General features: G+C 40.7%; 1 protein-coding gene across 1 annotated transcript in view; it reads left to right on the plus strand.

Moving 5' to 3' along the window:
- LOC126088126 (NFX1-type zinc finger-containing protein 1-like) overlaps positions 1-17,543 on the plus strand; it is a 231,358-nt gene that overhangs the window by 33,025 nt on the left and 180,790 nt on the right. Inside the window, exon 4 of the mRNA XM_049906230.1 lies at positions 12,637-12,780. Coding sequence (XP_049762187.1) covers positions 12,637-12,780 — 144 coding nt within the window. The remainder of the gene's footprint in view (positions 1-12,636; positions 12,781-17,543) is intronic.

A 17,543-nucleotide genomic window follows, 5' to 3' on the forward strand; every position in this document is an offset into this window, starting at 1 on the left:
TTTGTATGGAGTGTAGCCATGTATGGAAGTGAAACATGGACGATAACTAGTTTGGACAAGAAGAGAATAGAAGCTTTCGAAATGTGGTGCTACAGAAGAATGCTGAAGATAAGGTGGGTAGATCACGTAACTAATGAGGTGGTATTGAATAGGATTGGGCAGAAGAGAAGTTTGTGGCACAACTTGACTAGAAGAAGGGATCGGTTGGTAGAACATGTTTTGAGGCATCAAGGGATCACAAATTTAGCATTGGAGGGCAGTGTGGAGGGTAAAAATCGTAGAGGGAGACCAAGAGATGAATACACTAAGCAGATTCAGAAGGATGTAGGTTGCAGTAGATACTGGGAGATGAAGAAGCTTGCAGAGGATAGAGTAGCATGGAGAGCTGCATCAAACCAGTCTCAGGACTGATGACCACAACAACAACAACAGTGTGTATGTGCAAGTGCGTGTGAGTAGTCTCTGTCAGATACTGAGTGGACAACTGCTTTACCTCCAGAATTGTTTCCCAAGAGGATGGCATCATAATTAAACCATTTAGGTGTAGAATATAATGGCTGCAGTTTCCCCTAGCTATTAGCCATTTGTAGTGCCAATATAGCAAGTCCGTACAGACATTGCTTCCTTGTCCAGGGTGCAGAATGGAGTTATTTACACTAATGGTAAGATTTTCAACAAGTACGTGTCTAATATAAAGCAATAAATGAGGACTTCCTATCACTTCAAAAGAAGATAAAAAAAACTTGCCTTGTTAGCCACTTTATCTTCAAATGATTTTAATATCTACATGCAGGAGTTGAGAGAGGTTCTTTTAGCTATACAGCAAGCAGCAGTTCTTGTTATAAAGTTGCATGATGAGTAGTAATGTACTGTAAACAAGACTTAGAAGTAAATGTAGTAAATATTAAGATGCTGACAGCAGAGCAACAGTAGCTATGTGGTAAAACTGAGGCAGTGGCTTTTTTCAAAGCAGCAGTTTTCTTTCTGTTTGAATTGATTAAAATTATCTAGCATAGGCATGAATAGCATTAAGCAGTATTGTGGTAACTTATTTTTAGTATAGTACACAATTTAAGGTTCTATGATTTCTGTGGCTTTTGTTGTTGTATACCTTGACTATTTCTTGATTTGCTCTATGGAACATAATGTATGAATGACTGTTGCCCTTCAAACAATTGAAAAGGCTGCTGCCCTTCTTATGGAACCATATGTTTGTCTGGCCTCTCCACAGATACCTGTCCACTGTGATTGCACTTACGGTATGGCCATCTGTGCTGTTGATGCATCCATGGTTGCTAAATGCATAAAACATGAGATTCTAGAACATTTAGAAATTTTCAGGTGTAGAGCTATGCGACTGTATCATATACTTAATGGAAAGTCACCAGTGTTCTCAATCCTCAGTACTGTTTTTTCCAAGTGAAACCGTGACATTTTGTTAAAATATTTGGAAGGCACTGGAGAAAGATAAAAATTTACCCAAAGTTCGACACTTGGAATGTAATCACTCAAAATGTAGAGCATGCCAAAACAGATATATGAACTTATTTCATTTTAAAATTGAGTGTAGATAGCCATGCTCCACAAGCATTGCACATCGTTGATGCTCAAGTTAGACGAGGAATCTCTGCAACAGAGGGCAGTGTCCAATCAGGAGGTATTTGAGGAGGATTGCATTTCATCTTCGTGTCAGAAAGGAACAATGCCCCACCAGATATTGTGTTTTACCAGCTACGTTTTACCATCTTGCGACTTGCAGCCACACCTCACAATGGTGCACGGTCCTGCCCCTCGGCACTGAGACGATAGTGAGTACAAGGACTTCGTATTTTATCATTATGGGTGTTGTGCACATCTCCTTAAGTGCTGCATCTGCTTTGCATTCACGCGTCCTAATACCCACTAAAATATGAGGTCCGTTGAAACAATATGGGCTGTTTGATCATAAAAACATATATTCATTAGGAAAATATTCTATTGGTTGTTTTAGCTTTCTACAAACCTACTTCACTTTTCCACGTATTTCACATTAACTTCCAAACTCTTTTCATAATTTTGCACCAGCTTAAACTGTCTACTACGAATTTCTCCGCCTGGTAGATGAACCAGTTTGTAGTGATTGCCTACTTGTCACCTTTAAACTGTTGATCGTCATGGTATCATTAAAATGCAAGAGGTAATAGCAACTGGGTGTGGGGTTGGGATTGTAGGATATATGGTCAAAAAATCTCTCAGCAGACATGCTGAATCACATCATGAGTATTGGTAGTGGATGTGTGGATACATTTTGCTGTGGAAGGTGACTGTCCAAGATGAACAGTTTCCTGTGCCATCTTCTTTGGATGGCACAACTCAGTCTGATGTGCATTCTGTAATACATTTCAACTAATTGTAGATCCACATTCCATGAAATCTAACTAAACAGTGCCCTTGTGTGTGTGTGGGTGCCGTCGGCGAAAATATATATATATTTTCGCAGACGGCACTCACATGACGCTGACAAAATTCCACCACGAGGCAGGCTACACCGCACTACAGGCGATGGCTCATAGCACACTGAGTCTTAGCGTCGACACGCCCCCAAAGCGTGGACCGCTAACACCATACGAAATGCATTCGAAGATCGAGACGCACATGTGCATAACATACTGAGTCTTAATATCAACACGCGCCCAAAGCGTGGACCGCTAACACTATACGAAACACATTTGAAAAACGAGACGCACAGGCTCAATGGCACGATTTACCGTCTTGACATCACGAAAAACATAAAGTGGCGTACACCCGTCCCTTGGGCAGTGTACAAGAAACGAGCGGAAATCGAACAACAGTTGTGAGGACCAGAGAAATAATAGCAGTACTTAGCTGTTTGGAGTACTCGGTATTGCAATGTGCCTGGTTTGGCATGCCATAAAAAGTGCCAGTTGTTGATGAGATATAGCTTGCAATGGAATTTTAATTCAATCTGCCACTTGCCAGTGAATGTTGGCGTGAAGATGCCACAAATACGCAACTCATTTGACCACGTTCAACAAGGTCTCATGTTCTACAGCCTTCTGTGAACCATTCTGCATGCACCCATTGCACTGCCGAAACGCTTCGTCCCACACAAGTAGCAGTTTCTCAGATGGATGCATCACATTCTCTGATGCCAATAATGCACCCTCCTTCAAACTCACTGATTTGACAGTACGATTCGTGAATACATCTGCGAGGCATCATGCACATCTGCTTAAGTCACACTGATCCATTACCTTCAGTTTGTAGCAACAGCAAGAGCCCCGGGCAAATTTTACCGGAAGATGCTGTCTGCGATATCAAATTTGACCTTGAACCTGCGGGCTGACATGGTTCAAATGCTAATCATTTCTGCAGAACATACTAGGCACATATCCTGTGAATATAAAAGTCATGTCTCTAGTTGTTCAAGGTGGTGTGTGTGTATGTGTGTGTGTTTTTTTTACTTGCGTGTATTTCATGTCATGAAATGTGTAATGCTGCAAACCAACATGAAGTTAGGACCAAAATATCAGTGCAAAAGACAGGAATACCAGGAAAGCATGCAACCAGGTGACACTTTCCTGTGTAAGCAGAAAACAGACAAACATAATTCTTTCTATTATATTTCGATGCTCCAGAACTTTTTAGTTTGTATTGTTGCTTGTATCATCTTTCATGATGTGTGTTACAACATTTATAGCTGATGGGTTCATTTTGTTTTAAAACTCATTGGATATCGTGTGAGAATTAAATAACTTAAATTAAGAATAGAGGTCTAAAGGTTGTAAATTTAACAAACATGAAAATTTTAAAAAAGCTGGAAAAAGTGCTGGACATAAAGGTGAGGAATGTATTTCCTCAGTAGATCTGCTTTAACATCTAAAAAAGTTTTGCATAACCTTGGTTCTGAGAGTTCCAGAACCTGTACAGATAATTGGAATAACGATCAAAATAAACATCATTTCTGCCCATTTTATTGCTCATGAAAGCCACATTGCATGTTGTACCACCATACAGCGAGACCTTCAGAGGTGATGGTTCAGATTGCTGTACATATCAGTACCTGTAATACCTAGTAGCACTTCCTCTTGCATTGACACATGCCTGTATTCATCGTGGCCTACTATCCACAAGTTCATCAAGGGACTGTTGGTCCAGATTGTCTCACTCCTCAGCGGTGATTCAGCGTATATCCCTTGGAATGGTTCATGGTTCATGTCGTCCATAAACAGCCCTTTTCAATCTACCCCAGGCATGTTCGATAGGGTTCATGCCTGAACACGTTGGCCACTGTAGTTGAGTTATGTCGTTATCCTGAAGGAAGTCATTCACAAGATGTGCATGATGGGAGCGCGAGTTGTCATCCATGAAGATGAATGCCTCGCCAATATCTTACCGATATTGTTGCACTATTGGTTGGAAGATGGCATTCACGTATTGTACAGCCATTACGGTGCCTTCCAGGACCCCCAGCAATGTACGTTGGCCCCACATATCATCACCCTGAAACAGCAGGGTACCTCCACCTTGCTGCACTTGCTGGACAGTGTGTATAAGGCGTTCAGCCTGACCGGGTTGCCTCCAAATACGTCTTCGATGATTGTCTGCTTGAAGGCACATGTGACACTCATTGGTGAAGAGAACATTATGCCAATCCTGAGCGGTCCATTCAGCATGTTGTTGGGCCCATCTGTACCTTGCTGCCTGGTGTCGTTTTTGCAAAGATGGACCTCGCCATGGATGTCGGGAGTGAAGTTGCACATCATGCAGCCTGTTGTGCACAGTGTGTGTCATGACACGACGTTCTACGGCTGCACAAAAAGCATTATTCAACATGGTGGTGTTGGTGTCAGGGTTCTTCCGAGCCATAATCTGTAGGTAGCAGTCATCCATTGCAGTAGTAGCCCTTGGGCAGCCTGAGTGAGGCGTGTCATCGACAGTTCCAGTCTCTCTGTTTCTCCTCTATGTCCGAACGACATCGCTTTGGTTCATTCTGATACACCTGGACACTTCCCTCATTGAGAGCCCTTCCATGCACAAAGTAACAGTGTGGACGTGATTGAACCGCTGTATTGACCGTCTAGGCATGGTTGGACTATAGACAACACGAGTCGCGTACCTCCTTCCTAGTGGAATGACTGGAACTGTTTGGCTGATAGGCACTGCTCATGCATGGTTGCTTACATCCTTGGGCGGGTTTAGTGACATCTCTGAACAGTCAAAGGGGCTGTGTCTGTGATACAATATCCACAGTCAACGCCTATCTTCAGGAGTTCTGGGAGCCGGGGTGATGGAAAACTTTTTTCGATGTGTGTATTAAAAAGATACTCCAGACAATGAATGTAGGAAAAAAATGTGCAGAACCATTTCCAGAAAGAGCAAGAATGGAAAATGATCAGTAAAATCAGTATTTTTCACATTGGTCAGTTTTAGTCTGTATTTTTCAATTTTTAACTGTAAATGTGTTATGTGCATGATGGATTGAAAAATTAGAAAATGGAATTGATAATTCCCTGGGTTAAACGATTCTTAATCTCCATATTGTGAATGTCGTCCAAATGATGTGAAGTTAATGGAAGACAATTTTAAAAATCTGTCAGAATTTTCCTCTAGATGGGTGACATTAGAACCACTTGGAGAGAGACTTTTAGAACTATGGTCAGCTGTTGATAAATACAGTCTTCAGTTCATACCACAGCACAAAAGCAGTTCTTTAAAAGAGAAGAATGTTGTTAAACTACTAATACAAAAATGCAGAGAAACTAGCTGCAGTTCTTCCATTTGGGTAGAATGAAAATGCAGTAACTGACTAATGGAAACTATTGACATTAGAAGAAGAAAAACAAGGCAGTCATAAGAACTCTATGAACATTTGGAGAATCAAAATCCCTTACTGTTAAGAAAATTGTGAAGGCTGCAGTTGCACTTATGCGTGGCATAATTCATGCCTGGTGTACAGAAATGTAATAATCTCATATATGTATACGGATGGCATAGTTTATATTTTAAGTTTTCTAAATAATGGTAGACATGGTTCTTCGTGATTTGCAGCGCACATATTTCATATGATTTTTTTCTGTATTTTTAGTGTCTGCACTATGTTTGTCGAGTTACCCAAAAAACAATACCATACCTAATAACGGATTCGAAGTAGCTGCTTGTTTATGCTACTTTTCTTGTGTCCATGTCAGTTGCAGTTGATAATATTTGCATTGCAAACGCAAAGCTGATCAGTTTGTTTGCCAGCTATTCAATGTGTTCCTGCTAGCTCAAATTTTTATCTACATTTAAACCTAAGAATTTCTTCTATATCTTGGTTGTTGTGTACAATCTTAATCTGCACACATTTTGACTGTTTGGTTTTGACGTGCATCACATGAATCTTAGATATGTTTGGATTCAACCCATTGAGCTGCAAAACCAAGTTTCTAAGGTACTGAGGGTACTGATCACAGATTTAGGAATTTTTTCTGAATTCTGATCTTCAACTAAGACAGAAGTACAAGGTGCATTTTTTAAGTAAGTACCATTTTGAAATTTAAACAAGACGTGCTAAGATATCTCAATAATTTTATTTTTACATGAAAGCCTGTACCTTAATCTACTTTTCTACATAATTTCCATCAATATTGAGGCACTTGTCATAACGTTGTACCAGTTTTTGAATAACCTCCTCATAGAAGTCTGCTGCCTGATTTGCTAACCACTGAATCACCACTATTTTGACTTCGTCATCATCTTGAAGATGCTGACCGCCCAGGTGTTTCTTCAAGATGAAACATGGGTGGCCTACGTCACACCAGAATCAAAGCAACAGTCCATGGAATGGGGGCATTCAGATTCACCCAAAAAAGTGAACTTTAAGCAAACAAATTCTGCCCGGAAAATCATGTGCACAGTTTTTTTGGGACAGAAAAGGAGTATTGCTTGTGGAATCTGTGCCTCGTAATGAGACAATTGATGCAGCAGCTTACTGTAAGACATTGCACAATCTGCGCCATTCAATTCAAAACAAAAGATGTGGCAAGTTGAGCAGGGGCATTGTTTTGCTGCAAGACAATGCCTGTCCACATGTGGAGAATCAGACCAAAGATCTCATCACATCTTTTCGATGGGAAACTCTAGATCATCCTCCATACAGCCCCGATCTTGCACCCAGTGACTGCCATCTGTTCCTGCACTTGAAGAAACACCTGGGTGGTCAGAGTCTTCATGTCGAAGTCAAAACAGTGGAAGATGCTGACCGCCCAGGTGTTTCTTCAAGATGAAACATGGGTGGCCTACGTGCAGTGGTTAAAAAGTCAGGCGGCAGACTTCTATGAGGAGGGTATTCAAAAACTGTTACAACGTTATGACAAGTGCCTCAATATTGACGGAAATTATGTAGAAAAGTAGGTTAAGTTACACACTTTCATGTAAAAATAACATTTCAAAACGGTACTACTTAAAAATCATGCCTCATATCATCCTGTGAACAGAAGTGATGGGGAACTGATATTTAACGGTAAATCATTAACGTAGAAGAGAAATAGGACTGGGCCTAATATGGAGCCTTGTGGAACACCCTGAGATATTTTTGCAGACAGATAAACAATATTCACCATTTGAAGAAATACTAACGCTTTGCTTTCTGTAAGATAAGTAGGATTTGAGCCATTGTAGGGCACTGCCGCTAATGTCATACTTTCAAGTTTGTAAACAAGCAATGCATGGTTTACAGAATCAAACGCCTTTGTGAGGTCGAAGAAAATTCCTGCCACTTTATTTCTCTTGTCTAATGATGTAATTATTTTCTCAATGAAACTGTTTACTGTATCTATGGTGTTTTTCCCCTGCTGAAAACCAAATTGATTGTTTAGAATAACAGTATATTTTGCAATGAAGTTTTGGATTTCTGCTACAGGAAGTTTTTCAAATATTTTAGATAGGACTGGGAGAACCGAGATAGGACTGTAATTTCCCATGATCTCTCTTGATCCCTTCTTGAAGAGTGATTTGACTTCAGCATATTTCAGTACCTCTGGGAAACAGTCCTCTTCAAAACAATGATTTATTATTTGAGCTAGTGGGTTTGCAATTCTATTGTGTACCACTTTAATAACTTTGGTGGGTATTCCAACTCAGCCTGCAAATTTTTTGTTTCTTAATGTTAGAATAACATTTTCTACATCCTCCACAGAAGAATTCTGTAAGGTTTTCGGTGTTTTCACCTAGGCCAAAGAGATTTACTTTGTTGTGATAATCTGTTAAATCTACATCAGACTTTACTACATTTATAAAGAATTCATCATTAAAGTACTCTGGTATTTTAGTTGGATTTACAGTAGTATTTCCTTCAATGTCAGTTTTTGAAATTTCTTGGTTACAGGCCTTAACACCTAACTCAAGATTTAATGACTGACCACACAGCCTTTGTCTTATTTTTATGATTTAAAATTAGCCTGTTATTTGCCAGTTGTTTTGCTGCCCTGACAACTCTTTTAAATATGGTTTTATAGAGTCTTAACATATTTAATGAAATCAATATCTTTATTATATTTTAGTTCTCTGTGTAGTTGCCTTTTCCTTTCACTGGAAATTTCTATGCCCTGGTAATCCACTTTACTTTATTTGTTACTTTATTGCTGCAGAGCCTAGGTGGAAATCTTTCATTAAAGGCACCAAGAAAACAATTTACGAATTTTGCAAGGTTTTTGTCAGTGCAGTTACAATGATCAACAGACCATGTTTTCTCTTTTAGCTTATCACTAAATGCCAGCAAGTTTTCTTTGCTAAAGTTCCTGCTCATATGAGTTCTCATATGTGAAATGTTCCTGTTGCCTGTGGCAGTTCAATGAACAATGCACAATGATCTGAAATACTTAGATCTAGACAAAGTTTATACACATCTTCATATACATAATTAGTTAGAACTTTGTCAATACATGTTGCCGATTGCCCATTGTCTCTGGTAGATTCTAAGAAATTCAATTTGAAACCATATTTCTTTACTAAGTCAGTGAATGTTGAAGCGCGGCCACTATCACATGTGATATCGACATTAAAATCAGTAGCTATTACATTTTTTTTCTTTTTTTTCTGTGCAAAGGCCTTGTAGTATAATTTGAAGCTTAGATAAGAATAGTTCTGTTGTTGATGTTCGTGGAATTCTGTTTCTTGAGATTATTATAACATTTTCTAGTGAGTCCACTATTTTTACACAACAGCTCTCAAACACACATTCTTCATTTAAATAATTAAAACAGTTTCTGGTCTGATAATTTGTATCACTATGTAGAAGTGTACATGAGCCTCCAAGTGACTTGTTCCTTCTGCAGGAGCTACTTGCTAATTAGAAGTTCCCTATTTGGTTTAGAATTTTAATTGTGTCCTCAGTAAACCAGTGCTCATTTAAACAAACAACTCTAATATTTGCAGATTCTGACAGAATGATTTCCAATTCATCTATTTTGGAGCTTCTATTGTTAGGAGCATCAGTGTTTAAACCATTTATATTCCAGTGGATAACACACCTACTTTGACTGTTAGTTATGGGCTTTAGCACATTTTTTGCCAGAATGCTTCCATTGCACTCATCTTCAGTTTATCCAAGTTACCAGAATACATTACAGGTCTATTCATTTGCTTGAAGATAAAATCATCCGTTCCTAACTCCATGTTTTGATTGCTAACTGCATGGACACAACATTGGTATTACAGAAAACAATTACTTGTGGGATTTGTTGTTCATTGGCACATGAAAAATATAATTTATCACCCAGTTGATATGTGTCTTCTGCACAAAAATTCACTGTATGTGGAGCATATTATGTCTAGTGGGACATGAAGAAAGATTATCAGATAGTAAAGATGTTCATATATTGAACAAAAAATGCATTGAAGGTAACAGTTCAGCATTAATGAAGTCATTCACACCAGCTTTTAAACAACCTACTTTGAAGGCACAATACACTTAATTGGAATACAGCATGAAAAACATTTCATGATACATTTTAGGGCATTTGCAGAGAGATATTATTTATGTACAGCATATACTATGGGAAAATACCAAGAAAAGTGTTGTCAACTTTGCTGATTCGTTACATCACATTCTTCCGTGTTATATGGCCGCGGTCCATGGAATTCTTCTATTCCTAATGTTTCGTCCAATACTACGTTGGACATCCTCAGAGGTATGGCTGGTCCTGCTGAGTCCTGCCGACCAGCAGGACCAACCATACCTCTGAGGATGTCCAACGTAGTATTGGACGAAACATATGGAATAGAAGAATTCCATGGACCACGGCCATATAACCCGGAAGAATTATCAACAACAATACCATCCAGTCGTGAAAGCCTTCATTGGATGTTACATCACAATCTTGTAGGAATATTTTTAGGAAATGAATAAATTTCTCATATACTGTATGTACATAGTAAACTTATCATTTTTTTCTGTAAATTTTCCCTGAATATTTGAACTGAGTTGGCATTTAGAATTCTGTGAAATTTTGGTTTTCTTGTCTTATCTCACACTTGATTGACTATCGATGCTTTATTGATACTGTTTGACCATCATAGTCAGTAGAGGGTAAAAACTGTAGAGGAAGACAGAGATTGGAATTCATACAGCAAACAATTGAGGATATAGGTTGCAAGTGGTATTCTGAGATGAAAATGGTGGCACACAGGAGAGGAATTCATGGAGGGTCGCATCAAACCAATCAGACAAACCATTTGCTATGGTGCTCACATGTATTTCATGAAAGCTAGTTGGATTTAGAGTATCAGTCACTGCTGCACTATGTTCTCCTATTCTTTTTGGTAATCTTAGTGTGCACATGTGTGTGTATGTGTGGGGGAGGGGTATGGGAGGGGGGGGGGGGGTTGGCAAGCCAAACCTGGGTGTCAGCAAATCAAAGTGCAGTGACCAGAACTGCCAGATGCAAACTCTGAATGTGGATTTTACAATACAATCACTTTCCGGTTGTTCTACCCTTTCTGATTGTTTAATGAAGTTTAAAATATTTATTGTTTGGGACTTACAGTCTTTATGAACTGCTGTCTTGTATGTGTCCATATCCATTACTGAAATACAGCACTCATCGAACTGTTCAGTGTTATATTCACTGAGATCCATGTTCCAAAACTTTACTATTCTTTTTCTATATTTAGCCTTTTTTTGCTCACGACCTAGTGGGAGTGACGTGCTATTAGGTGCGAGCCCATTTACCCAGAACAATGAAACTTCATTAAGTTTATGAACAAACGCAGTAATAGTCTCTAGGTGCAAGCTTATTCAGCCACTGTACACTGGAATGTCCTAGTAATGGCTGTAGGTGGCTGCAGTCAGTGGTAGACTGAAGTCCTGTAAGACAGGGAGCTCAGAATCCGTGATGGAGTTGACGACGCACAGTGGAGGTGGCACTCTGTGATGACCTGGTGGTTTGATTTGCAATATGTGATGTGCCCTGCAGTCTTCACTTGTGGTTGAAGTCCATATATGTGGTGTCTCGTTAGCCGATAGCTCGGACATGGGTGTCAGAGGCAACACCCCACAAAGTAGTACAGAGGAAGCTCTCAGTGAGGATGCAGGGGTTGAACACACAGCTGGCAAAGTGCACCACAGTATTCAGCGGAGGACTCGAACTGAAGGGACCATGAGGTGTGACTGGTGCATGATTGTTGCAACTATGTGTCTAGTTATTTGGGAACTCTGTAATTAGCAAATTTTTATGCTAAAAAGGGCCTAGTGAAAATACTGGAAATCACAGCGATTCAACAGACTGGTTATACTGACTGCATTGGGAAATTAGTCAACCCAAGTAACCTCTTACCGGAATATTCAGGTGAATACATGAGGTGTGACCATTTGAGGGGCATCACATCAATTGCCTACATTCTGTTGCATGATTGCTGGAGCTCTGCATATGTGTGTTCAGCATAGCAGCCAGTAAATAATACAACCAGTCGTGTAAGTCTTCATTGTATGATTTGTTACTGTGTTCCCACCACAAGTATCTTCACTGTCTTGATGCCGTACAACTTCCACAAAACCATCACATTTCTTGGAATACTCTCTCATCACATCTCACAGAGCAGAAACATGTTTTTTATTGATTGTTTTTTGTGTACCTCTTGTCTCTCGTTATTTAGTATGCATTTCTAAATCTAGATTATTGAAATACTGTTTTACCTTTCCCAAATTCTGTTTTGTGAAGTTCAACAGTCAAATCTCCAGCAAAAAAAGTAATTGTGTTTATTCTTATTGAGAAAGAAATGAAATGGTGATAAGGCATTATTGGCCTTGAGACTATGTCTAGGGTTGTTTGGTCACTTGGTGCAAGTCTTTCTATTTGACGTTTCTTCAGCAAGCTGCATATTGTTGTGATGGAGATGTGATGAAATGATTAGGACAGCCCAAACGCACAGTTACCAAATGAAGGAAATCTCTGAGCCGACTGGGAGTCACACCCGGGATCCCATGATCTAGAGGCAGGGCGTCTAAGCACTGTACCACAAAGCTGAGGGCATTCTTATAGAGAAATACCAATTGATAATGATACGGCTCTTTGTAATAACCAATAAATGTTTGTTGAATGTCTTTGTAAGAATATTGCAGGAATTTGTGGCATCTGGAGTTTTCTTTTGTTTTAGGTACCTGGCTTAAAGAGCTACCGTAACCCACATGAAGGAGATTTCCTTGTTGCCCTCTGCAGGCACCTCATTCTTCAGGGACATTCTCCAGAAAATATTACTATATTAACAACATATGTGGCTCAGGTGTTTTATATTCAGCAGGTAAATTTTTTACATAATCCTATAGTGTGTATTTTTTCCTGACACTACAGCCATTTTGAAAGGATTAGTAGAATAGCATAGAGTAAAGGGCAATAAAGCTTGCTATTTTTGAAGAATAGTACAGTTTTGAATTAGTTTTAAATTAGATTTCCAGAAAATTATATATATGAATAATAAATTATTTCATCCCAATCACAAAAACTTATGAAATTTGTGGCAGCCCAAATTGAAATACATATTATAACTGAAGCCTGATCCCACATCATCTTACAAAGATTAATCTGTGCGAGCTGTGCCTAGTAATCTTGAAGTTCAAATAAAGCATTAAGTCTGTTTAAGATTACAGAAAAACACAATTAAATTTTGACAAAAAACTGTTAGTTTCATGACAATTAGTTGCCATTGGCTGGCAGCTGTTCCATTTCCTTCCGTAATTTCTCAGCCTAATTGCAAGAGCACCTGCCCATAAAATGCATTCCCTACTGATGTCATGAGATGGTTATTTTAATAATTAAACAGATTTAAATGGCATGAATATATCATGAATGGGGAAATAACTTAAAAATTAGTTACTTGTGTTCACTGAGTAGTAAAGCTGATGACATTGCTAGCTTTCAGACAAATCCTCCTTCAGAATCAATAGAATAAACATACACATTCACACAAATCCATCATGACTGTATTGTCCCAGATTGCCACATTATATGGATACAACATATCACACGTGCACTGATCCTGTTGTGACCAACCCCACAAATCAACTGCAAAGGAACATTCCACTGATAATCCAGTAGAAACTTAACAACAACCTTGGTCATAAAATTATGAACATCCAGCTTCCAATCCTTTCTGTCCCTGCCAAATTGGTATTCACTGCTCATCCAAACTATAAAATGTCCTGGTACATCCATATATCCCATCTTAACTCCCAGTCTCTTAACACATGGAACCCGTGGAACATCCAGGAGCAAGGCCCATCTCATGCATTCATCCAGCACATCCTATTCCATTCCCATCATAGAGAGGTCCTTTCCCATTAGAGGGATGGCCATATGTGAAAACAGCCATATCATGTAGCAGCTCTCTTTAACTTCTTCACAGTATTTTATTTGGGCACGATTATCAAGCATCTGTCCATTCCATTGAATGGCCTCTCCCAAACAGTGGCTGAGACACAGTTTGAAGTGTAAAAACGTGGATTTGATCCAACTGCCATTTTACTCTTTTTAGTAGTATTTATTTCTTTTCTTTCAAATAATTCCACAATGGTGGCATGTACAGAAATACCAAATTCATATTTACGTAATAAATGTGGTAATCTTATTATATACATCCTAATTTAACTGTACATCCCAGGATTGCCAGGATGATGAGAGAAGATAACTCCAGTAGCCCCAGACCCATCTGAAAGCAGGAGTGAAATGCAAAGATGAAGGAACTAAGCCATTTAGTATCCTCTCTAGGTGGCAGCTCAGAACGAGAGAGAGAGAGAGAGAGAGAGAGAGAGAGAGAGAGAGAGAGAGAGAGATTTTTCAGTCATGGCTCCGGGAGCCTTCAGTCTCACGGGTTGAGTGATCTGATGACTGATTTGACTGGCAAGGCAGCTTTGAGCTTTGCTGGCGATGATTTGGTCTATTCTGACATGAACCTGTCGATTGTCGTCACATCAGCTGAAAGGCAATTGGGGGGGGGGGGGGGGGAACTTGCATTTGGGGCCCGGGTATATCTAGTACGTTCCCTCCCCTCTCAAAATCAGCTGAAAGGCAATGGGCAATGTAGGTGGACTCTTTGTAAAATTTAAATAATGAAAATTACTTGCATTTGGGGCACCTTGTACATCTCCTCCCCTTTCTCTGAAAGAGTTCATCGCCATTTAATTTTATGATCGCAGTGGGGCCGTAAATCTAGGGGGTAACAATATTTGATCTTCATTTAACAATACAATATTTTAACTTTATTTAACAACTAAAACCTTGAATCTGAGTATAATTGTTATGTCACCATGGTCTGACTGCAGTTATTGACACTGGACTATGACAGCGACAGCATTACAAAGGTAGCTGGAGCTGGTTTCAGAGATGGCTTTGAGGAGTACAAACAACTGGAACGCTTGTACTACAAGGATTGATACATGTGTACAAGTCGGGATGGTTAGATTTGTAGCAGTAGTAGAGAAGGTAATGGTCCAGATGTAGTTTTTAATAGAATAAAATGCTGACATTGAAACACTTCCTCGTCAGACTGGTTTGGTCAGTTTTAGAACAGGGCAGGGCCCAGTGTCCTTACAGTGACTGGGTAGCCAACCAGGTGGCACTGTTTGCCAACCTGATGAGAAGGCAGATCGGAATCATGGAACAGAATTTTGGTACACAACAGTTTGTTTTAGCTGTAATCAGGGGAAATGGAAGCATTGTAAGTCATATTTATTTAGAGGTCATCATCACCAATGATTATGGCCTGTAAGTAATGTTGTAACTATCTAATTGGCCCAATAAAAGTCAAACAAACAAACCATGTCAGCTACCTGATTAAATATTTCTGAGCATCAGCCAGAATGATGTATGAAGTGAAATAACTTTGACTAATAAAATTATAAAATGATGACAGCAAAAAATGATGCTTCTCATTCTATTGGTATGTCTTATAAACAAGAAATACATCATTTACAGCAAACACCTTGAGGATGATTCCTTCGATCCAAATTTATGTGATTGCACAAGTGAGGTGATAAAGTCCAGATCAGTTGAATAGATTGATGGTAAGAATAACCCATGATAGTAAAACAACATCAAATGAACACAATCCCCCCTGCGGGTCCAGGGGTTAGAATAGGCCCGAGGTATTCCTGCCTGTCGTACGAGGCGACTAAACGGAGTTTCACACATTTCAGGCTTTATGTGATGGTCTCCTGTAGGATTTGACCTCCATTCTTCAAAATTTTTCCAAAGAGCGAGCCAATTTGGGAAGGGCGCCTTACAAGGTGCATTGTGTCCATCGTGCATTGAGATCTTTAGCCCACTTTCTCATCGTTGCATGGCAGTCCTGCCCATTTTCCATCTCTCGGGCGAGGTCACCTCCCTGGGTGCGTTTTCCACGATGCACTATGCAGTGTCAATTTCTGCATTGGCGGTGGGGCCGCCATGTACCCTGTTGGTTGTAGCCTCGTGATGCCTGCGCCATTAACTTCCCACGTATGCCGAGGGGTAGATGCCCATCCCCCTGGGGCATCGGGACTCCCATCAATGGCCATCCTGCCAGGTGTCCTTTACTGCAGCTGGGTGGTGCCCGTGGGGAGGCCCCCTGGTCGGAGTGGGTGGCATCAGGACGGATGACACACTATGAAGCGTAGTTCATCATCTCTTGCTGGTGGTAAAACACCAGTAGTCTCTAAGCGATCACGAGCTCCAATTCAATGCACAGAAGTATGATCTCAAATCGTTCCCCTCCGTGGCCACACCGTTGGAGGAACGTAAGGCTAAGGATGGCAGCAGATGTTATTCACCCCAGTACCTTGTATGTTTGAAAGCTGATGGGGAATCTTTCATGACGATGAAGCCTTGGTTTTTTGTTGAGCATTTAGAGGACAAGTTCGGGAAGGTGGAAGGCCTGTCCAAAATGAGATCGGGGTCAGTCTTGATCAAAACAGCATCCTCTGCCAGTCATGGGAGTTACTCGCTTGTGACAAGCTGGGGTATGTTTCCGTAACCATCATGCCCCATAAGAGCTTAAATAGGGTCCAGGGTATCATATTTCACAGAGACCTTCTTTTGCAGTCCAATGAAGAGCTGCTCACCAATTTAGAGCGGTGAGGTGTACATTTCGCCCGGCGTGTCCACCAGGGTCCGAAGGATAATCAGGTTGCCACCAGTGCCTTCATCTTGGCCTTTGAGGGTGATACATTGCCCGAGAAGGTCAAGGTGATGGTCTACCGGTGTGACATAAAGCCCTATATCCCTCCCTCTATGCAGTGCTTCAAGTGCTGGAAGTTCGACCATGTCTTCCCGCTGTACTTCCAGCGTCACATGCCGAGATGGTGGACGCCCATCACATCCCAATACTCCATGTGCCCCGCCTCCCATCTGTGTCAACTGTGAAGAGCACCATTTGCCTTGCTCGCCTGACTGCAGGATTCTCTAAAAGAAAGGCAAATCATGGAGTACAAGACCCTTGATAGATTGACCTACACTGAGGCTTAAGAGAAAATTTGAACGCCTGCATCCTGTGTGTATGGCATCGTCTTACACCGCCGCTAAAACAGTTCTGGTACCATGAGCTCCGCAAACCCAGGTCACCTCTCAGAGCCGGAAGACTACACCTGCCCCCTTGATGGTGGGGGCCATTTCCCTCCCTGTTGCTCCTGCACCACCTACTTCTGGAGCAAACCCCCCCCCCCCCCCCCCCCCCCCCCGCCCCGCCCATCCCCAACCATCAGAGACATCCGTCTCCACTTCTAAGCAGGAGAAGCGTAAGTCTTCTTTAGCTTCTTTCGCTGAGCCAATGAAGTCCTCCCAGCCAGAGAAACCCAAGGAGCAATGAGAGAAATCCAAAAAGAAAACCCCTAAGACCAAGAAAATTGCGGTGGCACCCACACCACCGCTACCTACAAGCTCTGCGGCTGAGGATGGGGTGGAGATTTTGGCGTCTGCTGAGGACCTAGATCTCGCCAGACCCTCAGACACAATGGATATAGACTGCTCAGGCAATAAATCGGTGGCAACAGGTGACTCTGTGGCATAAACTGCCTCATTGAATGTTCCATGCCT

The sequence above is a fragment of the Schistocerca cancellata genome, chromosome 6, assembly GCF_023864275.1.
Source record: "Schistocerca cancellata isolate TAMUIC-IGC-003103 chromosome 6, iqSchCanc2.1, whole genome shotgun sequence".
NCBI lineage: Eukaryota > Metazoa > Arthropoda > Insecta > Orthoptera > Acrididae > Schistocerca > Schistocerca cancellata.